The following is a 13,006-nucleotide window of genomic DNA, read 5'->3' on the forward strand; positions in this document are numbered from 1 at the left end:
GATGGCAGCCACACTGATAGCCAGCAGACGTGACACTCAGCTCAGGTAATTCCTCCAAGAGTCATTCTGAAGGAAGCTGCAGCTGTGAACCTGCTTCTCCTCTCTGCTGCCTACCTCAGGAGCAGAGCAAGTGGTGTTTTGGGAAGCATCCAGAGCAGAAGGAAGTAATTGAGCAGGGAAACACTTCCTCCAAGTAATAAACACGTAGGAAGGATTAAAACACTTCTGTTTGTTTCTATTAGAGGCATTTAAGGATAGATCTAAGTCACTTTTTGTACTGCAATACACCTTAACTACTTTAATACTTTGACTTCTACTCAATGAATCACTTGGCAAGCCAGGTATGAAAACATTAGTTTCCATCTGTGTGCAGAGGTCAAGATAAAGCATAGAGTTTGCTGATGCAGGAACAGATTAAACAGGGAGCGACTCTGGCTGGAACCAGCCAGCACAGCTTCTCACTCGCATCCCTCTCCTACTCTGACTTCCTCATTACATTCCACAGCAGCATTCTGTTGGAACTCCAGAGCCCTTCCTGAATCAGCTGCCTGTCTCACTCTGTTGCCTCTTCTCAGCTGACATGTAATCAGAAACAAGGTGGAGACTCACAGAATCACAGTTACCACTGCAAGGTGTCCAGAGAATAATTAATCTTTCCCCAGAATAAGAAACAGGGTCGCCTACTGAAGCGAGTGATGATGCATTTAGGACAGGTAACTGTACTGTAGAAGTGGTAACTCCTATTAGGAGCACTGAAACCTCTCATGAATCCCATGTTCCTCCAGAAAAGATGATGAAAATAGCAGGCAAGGCTCCTAGGAAGAGCTACTGACAGCTTGTAAGGTGTGAACAAGAGCACCTGATTTCAGCCCACCCCTCCAGGATGGCCCCAGCACAGCATCTATTGCATTTATACTCAACTCGGGTTAGCCATTAGTCTTCTACAATTTGTTACATCCTTTCAATTCAACACCAGATTTCTTCCTTCTTTACGAGTAGGCAGAGTGGTAGAGCTCTCAAGAAATTACTATGAAGTTCCATTAATATAAAATCAAATATTTTAATGAAATAAGGGAGCACAAGTGTAACAGCTCAGATATACCACTAGAACTGATACTACTGGGCTGTGGGGTTTTGGCTGCTTTAAAAAGGCTTCTCTTCAACAAGCATGCAGGTTGACAAACTACTGATTCTTCAGAGCATCAAAGATCCTGAGTAAAGAATTTCAAACCACTTGAAGTGTGTATATATAGGAAATGTCTTATGAGCTGGTGGCCTGCACACAGCATTGCACAGATAAAAAATATACTACTCTCAATACACAGAGCTAAATACTTTCACATTTATCAGAACTTTCTACACGAGTTTTTTTTTTGTTTATAGAGTTCAAGTTTTGAATTTTCTGTATATATCTTTCACCTGTATTAAACAAATGCTTATTTACATTGTGGATAAAGTGTAAAGGCTAGTAAGGCCATATTCCCATACTGTACTGTAACACTGCAAAATATATATACACATATATAACCTAATATAGGCATCAGTTCTAGAAAAGTCACCTTACATTTGTTCAACATAATTGAGTCAGTATGAAAAGACAGCTTTGTTAGCACCAAGCCACTCCAATGGTTTTTGTGAACCTCCTTGGGCCTTCTAATTCCACAGAAGGACCGTCCAACACAGCATTCCAGCTGAGGAATGCAGATCCTGCTGCAGAACTGGAAGGCCCAAGCAACACTCTACGTGCTACGGTATGCAGATTACTAAAGAGCAGGCAGAGGAGCATCCAGACAAGCTCTGCAGTTAGCAGTTGACCTCCAGAGTAACAGCCACGGAGCCAGATACCAGATGGAGTCCTTTTGTGACTGTATCCTGTTAGCATCTTTCCTTTGGATACATGACAGCAAGCACAGAATAACCAGTAACACAGACTTTACTGAGACCAAGTGGTTTACAAGCCAGGTTACCCCTATGCAGCAAAGGCCAAACGGGGAAGGAGGGCTCCGCTGCTCAAATTCCAAAGGAAAGAACCTCTCTCACAGCTCTCATCTCCTGTGCCTGCTGTGGCCAGGATGGTCTCTGTCGTAACGATGAGCTGCTCGCTCGTAGGACCGAGAACGCTCGTGCCTGTGATTCCTGTAGTAGTGACTCTTCTTCTTGTACTTCCCCGAGTGGTCGGAGCGCTCCCGGGATCGGCTCCTGGATCGGGACGAACTCCTGCTGCGTGATTTCCGGGCTTTGTGTGCTGTGTATTTATAGTCTTTGGATTTCTTGTAACTTCTCACCTTGGAAGCTTTGTAAGTCGAGCTGTGGTTGAATTGCCTGGGAGGAGAGTCGCTGCGGCTCCGGGAGCGGCTGTGAGACTTGGAACCACTGGATGTGGAGTAACTTTCACTTTTCCTACAGGAAGAGCAAGGACGTGACTTTGTAAGTCCAACAACTCTACATTGCTTCATTAACAGCTCCTAAAGGTCAGCACAGGAAACACACTGACCCTCTGTCTGCACGAAGACCCTCAGTCTGGAGAAGAGGAGGCTCAAGGGAGACCTCATTGCACTCTACAACTTCCTGAAGGGAGGCTGTGGTGCAAAAGGGTCTGGCCTCTTCTCCCAGGAAATAGTAGGACCCAAGGAAGTGGCTAGACATTATACCAGAGGAGGTTTAGGTTGGATATTAGGAGAAACTTTTTCTCTCAAAGGGTGGTCAGGCACTGCAATGGCTGCCCAGGGAGGTGGTGGAGTCGCCGTCCCTGGTAGCGTTCAAGAGGCGCCTGGATGAGGAGCTACAAGAGATGGTTTGGTGCTTGTGGCACTGATAGGAATGGGAGGGTGGCTGGACTGGATGATCTTGCAGGTTGTTTCCAACCTTGTGATTCTGTGTGATTCTATTTCTCAGGACTCCCTGAAGTTACCTTTCAACCACCTCAGTGCAGCAGCACTCCATACCTGTGCTTAGGGGATGCAGATCTGGATGGTGACCTTGAATAACTCTGATCTCTACTCCCACTTCGACTTCTGCTTTCCCTGCTTTTCTGAACCCTGCAAGGGACAACAAACACAGTGAGTTTTGTTTAAAGTAACAGTGAGGAAGAGGTAAGTTTTTGTTATGCAAACCTTACCCATTTACTGGGCTATTGGAACCCGTTCTTTTTGCTCCTTCTGCTTTCCTTTTAGCATTCTTCATTGCTTGAACAGGGAGCGGGGAAGGTTTATTTCCTTTAGCCTCTTTTGGAGACTCTAGAAAAAGAAGCCTTTGTTACCTTGTTTTGAAAATGTGAATACTAACTGGAAGAGATAAGGATTGAAGCCTCTCCCCACGCTGCATTCATTTTGCTTCTAACAATCCCTACTGCACCTACTGTGTTGTTCAGGTACATCCCTCCGTGCCAGAGCACACAACTGCCCAAAAGTGAAGAACCCCAAGTCAGGATTTAACCTGAAACATTTCCACCCAAATACTGCTATTACTGTCACACAAGGGAGTTAACTGCAATAGCAGCACATTGCCTTCAAAGCCACTTCACAAAAGAGAGGAATAATGAGCAAGAGAAACTGAGGACACGATCATCTGGAATGTAGCAGACCACAAGTTTCAGAGCTCTCACCCAGAAATATTACTTACCAAAGCTCCCACTCATATCTGTGCTGTATTTCTTTAGTATAACATGCCAACACTGACTATTAAGTTTACTGCCAAAACCACATACAAGCAAATCTCCCCCAGTACACAGTTAAGTTAGCTTTAGACTAACTTGAATTCAGTCTTCATCTGCTTCAAGACTTACAGAGTTGCAACACTATTCAAACTCTACCATGAGAGCAGGACAAGAGAAAATATTCCAAACAACTCAACCACTGCTTACCATTTTTAGGTAGAGGGGAAAACCCTGATGTGTTATCCAGTACCGGGGCTCCTTCAGGTAACAGACCTTTAGCTTGTGCTTTTGCCTCTTCAATTGCCAATTTCTTCTTCTCTATTTTACTTTCCAGGTCAGACAAATCAACCTGTAAGGTCAAGAGCCTTGCTTATAACACAGCTTTGTAAACTAGACTTTCCACTTACTCCTAGGACAAGGACCCAGACCCTGTGAGCAGCATGCTGTTCCAATAACACACCAAGCTTGCAGCTGGTGTCAAACAGGGTAAGGCTTTCCAACTCGTGTTTCAACTTGCTGTCTTTAGGGGACTCGTGATACGAAAGACACAAACCTTTTTCCTGGTATAGAGCTGCAAAATTTTTAAGCAGATTTCTTGTATCTCCTCTTCTGTTGTCCCAAAGAGTAAAAACCAATGTGGACGATTGGGAAGTGGAATCTGAAAGGGAGGGGAAGAGACACTCAGTTTTTGCTTCTACTAGAAGACCTAGCAAACTCAAAGTTAATGGAACCACAGGCTCACCTCCAACGTTCTAGCTGCAAGGTATATACATGCACAGGCAATGCTTTCTGGCTGAAATCTTACAAAGACATCTGTTCTCAGGCTATCATTCATGTAATTCCTGAAAGACAGGATAACAGAGTTGCAGAGCACAAGATCTTCCCTCCTGATGCCCCTCTGCATCTTCCCCCCGCTCCTCCCCCTACTTCTACAAGTTCTGCTTCTTTCTGCATTCAACTAGACTTCAATATTACATTCCTATAGATCTAAAAAAAAAAAAAAAAAAAAAAAAGAAAAAAATTAAATTTTTAATAAAAAAAATAAAAGAAAAAACCCCTCAAGGGGAGGGATGTGTGATAGAAATTAAGTTTGACTGACTGGCTGCTGAAAATTCAGCTGTGAGATGAGAACCATTTTTAACTTCACTTTTCCTCCTGGATCTCTACTGGCCTGCTCTCATGCACTAGAGAGGATCTGCATGAAGACAACATACAACATAAGCTGAAGTACTCAGTTACAGACTTTTAGGTTCACGTTTCTCTGCAATAGGGCTGAGCCCAGATGGTTTGAAAAGCAGCAGCTCCTGTGGCAGTTATCCCATGAAAATGAAGTCCACTTCAGCACACGTCAGCCTCCACTGAAGATTCAGGGGATCCATTCTCCTCTGGAAGCAGTGCTTTCCATCCTGAACAGAATCCTTCTCGATGCAAAAAGCAGGCATAGATGAAAGGTCTCTGGGAACATCAGTTTAGGAGAATGCTCAGTATTCAGGCAGATCTCCTCCTTGGCACATGAAACACGATTTCCAAATTGTCCAATGTCAATAATGTTGCTTAAAATGAATATTCACAGAATGAGAAAACTGTAAAATATTGCATATAATATTCCAGTCAGTACACTTGAAAATTATTCTTCTAAAGTCTTAAATACAAAGTAACTTCCTCTGAATCTGTCAGTTGAAGCCCTTAAGAAGATCTAGATTTTTGAGCACATATGTCAAGCAAAGTATCAGATGGGGAAACAACAGAAAACAAAATCCTCAATATAGTAAGCTTTTTGAAAGTAGTTGTTATTAATGATGTGGGTACCATTATACAAGGATTCACCAGCCTCCAAGACATCCAAACCAGAGACCACAGTCTAGACACTTGCATCCTTTTTACATGGGAGAGTTGAAAGGAACCTGAAGCTTTCAGATGTCAAACTCCCACCTGCTCTGCTTGTCTCATTTTAGACAAGAGCAACTGCTGCCCCAGAGCAGTCATAACCACCAACTCATCTTTCTAGGAGAAAAGACCTTTAAAAGCCACTCATACCACAAACACAAAATGAGGGAAGAAACCTCTTAGCAAACAAGAGTAGAAGAGTGGTGCTTCAAACATTAGAACTTTATATATGCTTTGCTTAACTTGCCAAGTTGAAAAACTTGACTGCTTCCAACCTCGGTCACTGTAAGCTTTCTGTGTGGGCTCAGAATCAGGTGTGTGAGGAAGTGAATCCTTGTCACAACGTATTAATTAATCCAAAAGGTAACGTTGTAAAATGCACATTGCAAAAATAAAGGCAACAACTGTACTGGACATCCACCTGTTTTCAAGTACTGGAACCTACAAGCATCAGCACACAGATGTGTCACTGCAGCATCAGAAACGTTTCTCAAATGGGGTAATTTCCTCCCTCCTCCTCACTTACCCCTCCTTCCTTTGATAAAGAGTAGAAAACTGGAAATGAGTAATATGTAATTGACATCTGAATGCTTCATAGGTTACGCCAAGTTGAAGGGACCCACATGCAACAGTACTGGAATAATATGGAGTATGGATTTTCAAGTCCTAAATCAGTATCACATGATTTCTCTCAATTACAAACTGAAATTAAATTTCAGGTTTTTTATTCTGTTAAACCATATAGAGATGTATGAAATCCTACCTCCGTTTGCTCTTATCATTAAAAACACAGTTTTTTTAAGACAGTTATAAGAATTTAATATTAAAAACCATTCGAAATATCAACCATCAAGTTATAAAACGTACAACAGTCAAGAAAAAAAGAAAAAACACGATAAAAATAAGTTATACTTTAAGCACAAGAAGCAGTTGGCCAGTTACTATACTATCATGTGCATACCACCTGTCTAGAGTCAGCCTTCTCTTTGGAGAGCCTGCTTTGGTTTGACTGAAGACGGCAGCTATCCCTGCACCATAGCGCTTGGGCAGCAGAGGAGAAGTCTTAGTCACTTACCCTCAGAGGCTACCCTTTGATTAAAAGAGTACAGAAAAGAAAAGTCAAAACTGGTTCTCTGTACACAGGCCACAGTACCAGACAGTTCAGTCAGCAGAAATATGATCTTTGGATTCACACTATTTTTAAACCACGGCATGGTTCAGAAGCATCGTTGCTTAAAAGCGTTGTTTGTTTACGTTTAAGACCTGGAATTTCTCCTAAGCTTCCCATATCCAAGCAAATCTTTGCAGTAATGAAAGCAACAAGGCAGAGGACGTGTCTCGGTAACCAGGAATACAATGTGCTTATCCAGTCTTAGAAGCTGATACCTCGCATTATCCATACGGATAAGAGAAATTTATCTGTGCTGAGATGTTTTGACGCACCTGTAATCAAACTCAGGCAATGGGAAAGGCCATTTCCCAGCCTGGCAGCACACTGACTACACAATTTTCTACAGAGAACAAGAGACAAACAAAATCCCAAGAGAACCATTTAACCACTCTATGTTTTCCCTTCAGCTGAAAGGTGAAAGCAGAGAGGAGGGTAGTGAGAAGTCAGGGCGGAAAGCTACCTTACCATTAAAACAGAGCCTCAAACTTAAGAGGCCGATCAACATTTGGGTAGCAGTTTGGGCACTCCAAGAAACACTGGAGCTGTCTGCTGTGGCCCACAATCACTTCTGAGCACTGCTGCCCAGAATACATCAAGTGACATATTTCTGCTACTGCCCCTGCTGGTCTCTTGTAACAAAGAAAATCAACTTACCATGAGGTCTGGACCAGGTGTTGGTTACGTTCACATTCTAATACCTGAAGGTACATAACGATTATCTGGAAGATATGGGTTATTGTGTTATTAACAAGAATCTTCAGAGCCACCTATATATCTCAGAGGGACATCCATGAGGCATCCAGTTTCCTTTCAAGTTCTAAAACACTCCACATGGGTGTTTGCAACATCGACCCACACCACCTCTGCTTTCCAGTGCAGAAGCTGGCATGAGTCGACACACAACCAGATCTGACCTTCCTAGCTCTCCGTCTTCTGAGCTCAGTCATCATGCTATTCATCTAGAAGGCTCGTCTTCAAGCTAGGTATGTTCTCCTACACAACTCACGAGTCCTTTTTAGCTGTAACTTGGGAGAAAATATGGCTAGCTGCAATAAGTAACAACGGAAGCAGAACAACATTTGCAAAGAACAGCCCGACACGTTTTGTGTCCCTGGTGCATTCAGCAGGTTTTTCCTGGTTTGAAAGGAAAGCAAGAGAATGGAAACTACTCTAATTGGAAAAGTTTATACTAGTCAACAAACGAGTGCAAATGCACAATGAATGATTAAGATGTCAATGCTAGCTGCATTGAATTACCTACTGTTCTCAGGAACAAACCACACAGCTCCCATGGAATTAAGCACCCAACTCAAAGCATTTATATCACATGAAAAACTGAGCACAAAGTTAATGTACACAATACAAACCTTATGAGGATGCTTTACATGAACACAAAACCCCAACTCCTTTAAAACTCTTCTTTCTGCCTTAATAATTTGGTTCTTCAAGTTCACGTATTCTTGATCCAGTATTAGAGGTACAGGCTTTCTGCAAGACAACGTCAAATTTCAATGGCAAACTTAAACCCAGAGTTATTTATGCATGTTAAGTTGTGTTTGTGTAAAGCTAAGATGCACCACCACTACTTCTAGCACCAAAAACCTTTATTTTAACTTGGTCAACTCCCCTTTCTCCTTAATGAGATCTTTTCAACACGGTCTCCAATTTATTAGACAAAAAATGATACCAACATCAGCCAGCAAAGTCAAATAAATGAAATATAAAGCAAACACTCCAGATTATTTCCAAACCTGAGCTTACTTTTTCTCTCGCAGATGTCGGAGGCGATGGAACACATTAATTACATCCCTGATGCGCCTCGGTGCCTCCTCGATTTTGGATGCCAGATGAACACAGGCCATTGACACGTGCTGAAATAGAAGTATTGCAAGAGACTGATGCTTTGCTCAAATTGGAAGCTCATCTCCTTCAATAGCTTAAGGAGGGATAACAAGAGAAAACAGTGGTAAAAACAGGAAAACACTTCACAGAAATCACTAAACACCGTGCAGCTTTGCAAAGTTACATCGGTCTGTAAGCCTGCAGGTTAGTTACCAATGCTCTGACCACATCCAGGTGGACAACCAGGTGAAACAGAGCAAAAATTAAGTCACTTTTCTAGCCATGCACATCATGTTTGTTTCTTACCTCCATGGAATGCTTCACAAAAGACTTGGTATAGAAGAAACGCTGAAATAGCACCTGTCCTGTAGCCATAGCAACCTAAGAAAGAAGCAGTCATAACAGGTGTTAATAAAGCCATTCCCAGGTCAAGAAAACAACACTTTGGGTGATTAGCAACAGGTTTAACACCAAAATAAAGCTAATAAACAAGCTAGTTAAGCAGTATCTAAAGAAAAGGAGCATTGCTGTTGCAGTGGCAAATCAAATCACCTCAAATATTACCAATCTGAAGCCCCCAAACCTCCGCACTCAGAAAAGCCGAACGTTGCCAGAAAAACAACAAACAAAACCAAAAGAAAACATCACAGGGTATTTCCTTAGGGGCGGGGAAGGAGCGTGACTCCAACACGGCTTTCCTCTTACAACTCGAGTACCTGGGAGTCCGCAGTCAGGGAAGTTTCGCTCTGAACCCACAGCAAAACTCATTCCGAGCGAATCCCACCAGGACCACGCACCCCCAACCCCGAGCCCGGCCTTAACAAAGCCCAACGGGGTTCCCGCCCCCGTTTACATCAGCGCTTCCTGCTGCCGCCCCCAATCCCTTCCGCGAGAGCCCTGCGGCGCGGCCCGGAGCCGTTCGAGGCCTCACGGTGCGCCGTTCCAAGCCCTTAACCCGGCCGGGCCGCCGCGAGGCCTGCGCGCCCCACCCAGGCCCGGACCGCGGCCTACCTGCGGGAGACGGAGCAGGATGCCGGCCGCCTGGATGAGCTCGCAGCCGGTGACGCGCAGCTCGGTCTCCGTGTCGGGGTCGAGGCCGCTGCTCATGGACGGGGTGAAGCGCAGCGTGTGCTCGGGCAGCAGGCAGTTCTCCAGCGTGATCAGCACACCCGAGTACAGCCGGTCCCCGATCAGCACGGCCCCGGGGCCTGGAACCGGCGCGCCGCTCCCCGCTGCGGCGCCGCCCGCCGTAACGCCTACAGCGTGAGGCCCCGCGGGGCCGCCGCCCGTTACCGCCGCCACGGCCGCAGCGCTGCCTGACCCCGCCGCCATTTTGTGGTGCCGCCGCCTCGCCTGCCTGCGCTCTCCTTCTCCGCCGGGCGGCGCCTCGCCCTCAACGCTTCCCCCGCCCCTTTCTACTTCCGGCCACTTCCTATTGGCGGAACGCGACGGAGCGGTGTGCAGCGATTGGTTGAGCCACCGCGACATCTGACGCTCTTTCGGGCAGCGTGACGCAGCTCTTGGGAATTTGAAGAGCGGAGTGGGCGGGACTTCCGGCTATGTGACTTCCGGCTACGGGGCTTCCGCCGTTAGCAGGGGCCCAGCAGCACCAGGCGGACTTGTGCGCGTCCCGGTGCCAGCTGTTCTGTTGGGGCAGGGTTGTACGGTGTTGGGTTTTTTAGCTATTAAGTATTTTTTTTCCCCTATTACAATGCTAGTAGTCACTCAGATTTTTTTTCCAATTTAATAATTGGAAATTGTTAATAAAAAAGTATCTTTATTAAGTCTTTAACAGCAGGTATGCGCACGCTATAGACATCTTAACATCAGAACTCCTACAGGTGTCACCACTGACACCAAGCTCCTGTTCTTAACACAACTCACGTGTAACAGAGGGGAAAATACAACTCACCCACGCAAACATCACGCCCTGCCCTTCCACCCTGCCACAATCATCACGGAGTTGTTCCACAGCTCTGACCTCAGCCTGTGAGCAGGTCTGCCCTGCACTACGAGTTCCTGCTCACGACGCCCATCCGCAGGTGCTGGATGTTAATAGTGGTGCACGATACGTGAAAATATCCCCTCTGGCTCCTTCCTGTCTCCCAGGGCGGCGAGGATACCTTCTTGTCTCCTCCTCTGGGCTAAGGCAGCGAGGGACTTGAATGTCTTTGGCTCGTAAATGGCCAAATCAGCAATCATTTTCCTATTCAGCTCCACCTGGGTCTAAGTATAAGATGAATTGTTGGTTAAGTACTGTAATTTTTAGGAATAGCAACAACACTGCAATGCCTAGTAATTATCTGAGGTTTTAAGGCAAATCACCATTTTTTCCTACGCTGTACAGTTTTGGCACAACTAGAGAACTGTCAGACATGATTACTCAGTCATGGGTGTCTCCTTAAGCCACTAATTTCTGTCCTGACTTTCTCAAAAGTCTTTCCAATACAAACTAAGAAGCAAAGAACAAATCTCTCACGTTCTAAACTGAAGAACTGCATGTTGGCTTCTTCTGAATCTTGTTACAGAGAACCTTAGAAAAATATCCTTCACTTAGAAGCAACGATGTCTAACAGAGTAAAAGGAAACTGAGAGAAACAGGATCAGGGCAGAGTTTAGTGCCTCAAGCGAGTACAATTCTCATAAGCACAGCTTGTTTCATTGCTAGGAAGGAGAATAGTGCTGGAAGAAGTTCAGTCTGACAGAGGGAGCTTTTCCACCCATGCTCTAAGCTGGTACTGCCTGCTCAGGCTCCCATTTGGACATCCCCACTCTTTCTCTTCAAGGACTGGCAAGTGGCAGCTGCACACTGAGTTTCTTGCTGTTGCAGACAGCAACCTTTTGATCTGTTTTGTCAAACTACATCTACATTACTCAAGCACCATCCTTACCTTAAACAGATTGCTTATGAAAGCTGAGTATTTCAAACCATGTTCAAGAGAAGCTGCTTCGATCCTAGTGATCCAGAGCTGAAAGTGTAAAAATTAACATATTGGGTGATAAAATATTATATAAATAAGCATTCTGTGATGTTGATCTGCTCACATCTAGTAAATTTTAACACATTCAGACCTTCATTTTTCTCAGTGCAACATACATCTCCATGAATGTGAGCTTTTTCAGATCACCGAGGGGTTACTACTTTAAATTCACAGCATTTTTCATGTTGGTAACACATTCTGAGAGACAATTCCCCCCAGAGAAAAGTGGCTCTATCAGTTCTGTGCTTTTTCCTGTTACAATGTTTACAGATAACAGTTTGCTATTTACCGCTCTTAGGAACCTTTTCTTCTGTTTTCTGGCCTTCGTTGACTTCACAAAAGCTCTGGTAACATTTCGTACAGCCAACTTATAGCAGCGATTCTTCCTTCCACGAAAATGCTGAAATAAAAACAAGATGTTCTTGTTAACTTTAAAGCTATTAAATCCTTCAGTAATGCTAATATATCCTTGTCTGCTCTTCAAACCCCTTCATAACAGGCTTCGCAAGACACAACCATCAGCTAAGCCTGCAGCTGGCATATACTGCAAATATTCTTTCATCACTTTACAACTCAAAACTGAAAATTTGGTTCAGGATGAAACCTTTCAGTCCAGCAGGAGGGAGAGAAAAGCCGACATCACTTTAGGCTGTGGTTCCAGGTTGAGGGCAACTGGTGCTTTTGAACAACCTCTAAATCTTTATCATTCATCCCCATTCCTGCGCTACCCTCTCACTTTTGTCCGCAGGAATAGGACAATACCCTCTGCTGGCACTGTCACCCCTGCATCATGACAGGCCATTGCCGTATGGTCAGTGGAATAACTGTCATCCCAAATAACTCACGCTGCTGCTGCCATCACTTAAAGGAACATTTCCCAGCTCAGTTCTGCAGCAAGCCGTACCTCTCGCCAGGATGCCAGCCTGCCCTTGGAAAAGGCTCTTCCCCAGCCGAAGCACAGCTATCAGAACTTCAGTTCAAACCCCCAAATCAGCCCTTGCAGGCTGCTTCTCCCGTGCTGCTCACCCCTCCGGCACAGAACCCCCTGCTCCTCACGTGTGCTGAAGCAGCCCCAGGCCTCCAGCGCTATTCATACACCAGCGCCACGCAAAACGCTGGTTCTTTTTTTTCAGCCGCCTCCAGGGATCCACGGGGACGAGCACCCGGGCCGTGCCGCACTCACCCGAGCATACTTGAGCACCTCCTGCACCCTCCAGAAGCGATCGGTCAGGCGGCTGCGCAGCCACAGCGGTAAGCTCAGCACCACCATCTCCCCGCCGAGGGCACGGCAACGCCACACCGCCCCGGCTTCCGGGGCGGGCACTAAGGGGGAGGGCCCTGGTCCTTCCGCCTGCTGTGGACTCATCTAGGCCGCGTTTGTTCGGGCCGGGCTGGACCGCGCTGAACCGGGCTAGGCCTTGCCGGACCAAAGTAGGCCTCGCCGAACGGGGCTAGGCCGCACCGAACCAA

At 45.5% G+C, this 13,006-nt stretch overlaps 2 protein-coding genes across 3 annotated transcripts; both read right to left on the bottom strand.

Moving 5' to 3' along the window:
* Positions 1-1,040: 1,040 nt before the first annotated feature.
* On the bottom strand, positions 1,041-9,887 carry CCNL2 (cyclin L2). 2 transcript variants are annotated; one of them, XM_042883226.1, is made up of 11 exons: positions 9,567-9,887; positions 8,862-8,936; positions 8,475-8,584; positions 8,081-8,201; positions 7,368-7,432; positions 4,398-4,497; positions 4,209-4,313; positions 3,863-4,004; positions 3,119-3,236; positions 2,946-3,038; positions 1,041-2,400 (listed from the first exon to the last, which is right to left on the bottom strand). In XM_042883226.1, the coding sequence occupies exons 1-11, from the start codon at positions 9,885-9,887 to the stop codon at positions 2,046-2,048; spliced, it is 1,605 nt and encodes a 534-aa protein (XP_042739160.1). In that variant the 3' UTR covers positions 1,041-2,045. The 2 variants fall into 2 exon arrangements, with proteins under 2 accessions (XP_042739160.1, XP_042739161.1); XM_042883227.1 differs by lacking the exons at positions 7,368-7,432; positions 8,081-8,201; positions 8,475-8,584; positions 8,862-8,936; positions 9,567-9,887 and adding an exon at positions 4,899-5,021.
* A 425-nt stretch (positions 9,888-10,312) lies between these two features.
* On the bottom strand, positions 10,313-12,861 carry MRPL20 (mitochondrial ribosomal protein L20). The gene is made up of 4 exons (XM_042883236.1): positions 12,720-12,861; positions 11,826-11,936; positions 11,447-11,524; positions 10,313-10,781 (listed from the first exon to the last, which is right to left on the bottom strand). The coding sequence occupies exons 1-4, from the start codon at positions 12,804-12,806 to the stop codon at positions 10,608-10,610; spliced, it is 450 nt and encodes a 149-aa protein (XP_042739170.1). The 5' UTR covers positions 12,807-12,861; the 3' UTR covers positions 10,313-10,607.
* Positions 12,862-13,006: the final 145 nt, after the last annotated feature.

The sequence above is a fragment of the Lagopus leucura genome, unplaced genomic scaffold (genome assembly GCF_019238085.1).
Source record: "Lagopus leucura isolate 7727_CA_CO unplaced genomic scaffold, USGS_WTPT01 Super-Scaffold_100037, whole genome shotgun sequence".
NCBI lineage: Eukaryota > Metazoa > Chordata > Aves > Galliformes > Phasianidae > Lagopus > Lagopus leucura.

Bases quoted from the DNA above. Each gene is read 5' to 3' on its own strand.
- MRPL20 (XM_042883236.1), bottom strand. From the start codon at position 12,806: ATGGTGGTGCTGAGCTTACCGCTGTGGCTGCGCAGCCGCCTGACCGAT. The intron at 11,525-11,825 runs GTAAATAGCAAA...TTACACTTTCAG, and splicing joins AGAAAAGGTTCCTAAGAGCG to CTCTGGATCACTAGGATCGA. The intron at 10,782-11,446 runs GTAAGGATGGTG...TCTTATACTTAG, and splicing joins TCATAAGCAATCTGTTTAAG to ACCCAGGTGGAGCTGAATAG.
- CCNL2 (XM_042883226.1), bottom strand. From the start codon at position 9,887: ATGGCGGCGGGGTCAGGCAGCGCTGCGGCCGTGGCGGCGGTAACGGGC. The intron at 8,202-8,474 runs GTAAGCTCAGGT...GTTGTCTTGCAG, and splicing joins CGACATCTGCGAGAGAAAAA to AAAGCCTGTACCTCTAATAC. The intron at 3,237-3,862 runs GTAAGCAGTGGT...TTCTTTTTCTAG, and splicing joins TTCCCCTCTACCTAAAAATG to AGTCTCCAAAAGAGGCTAAA.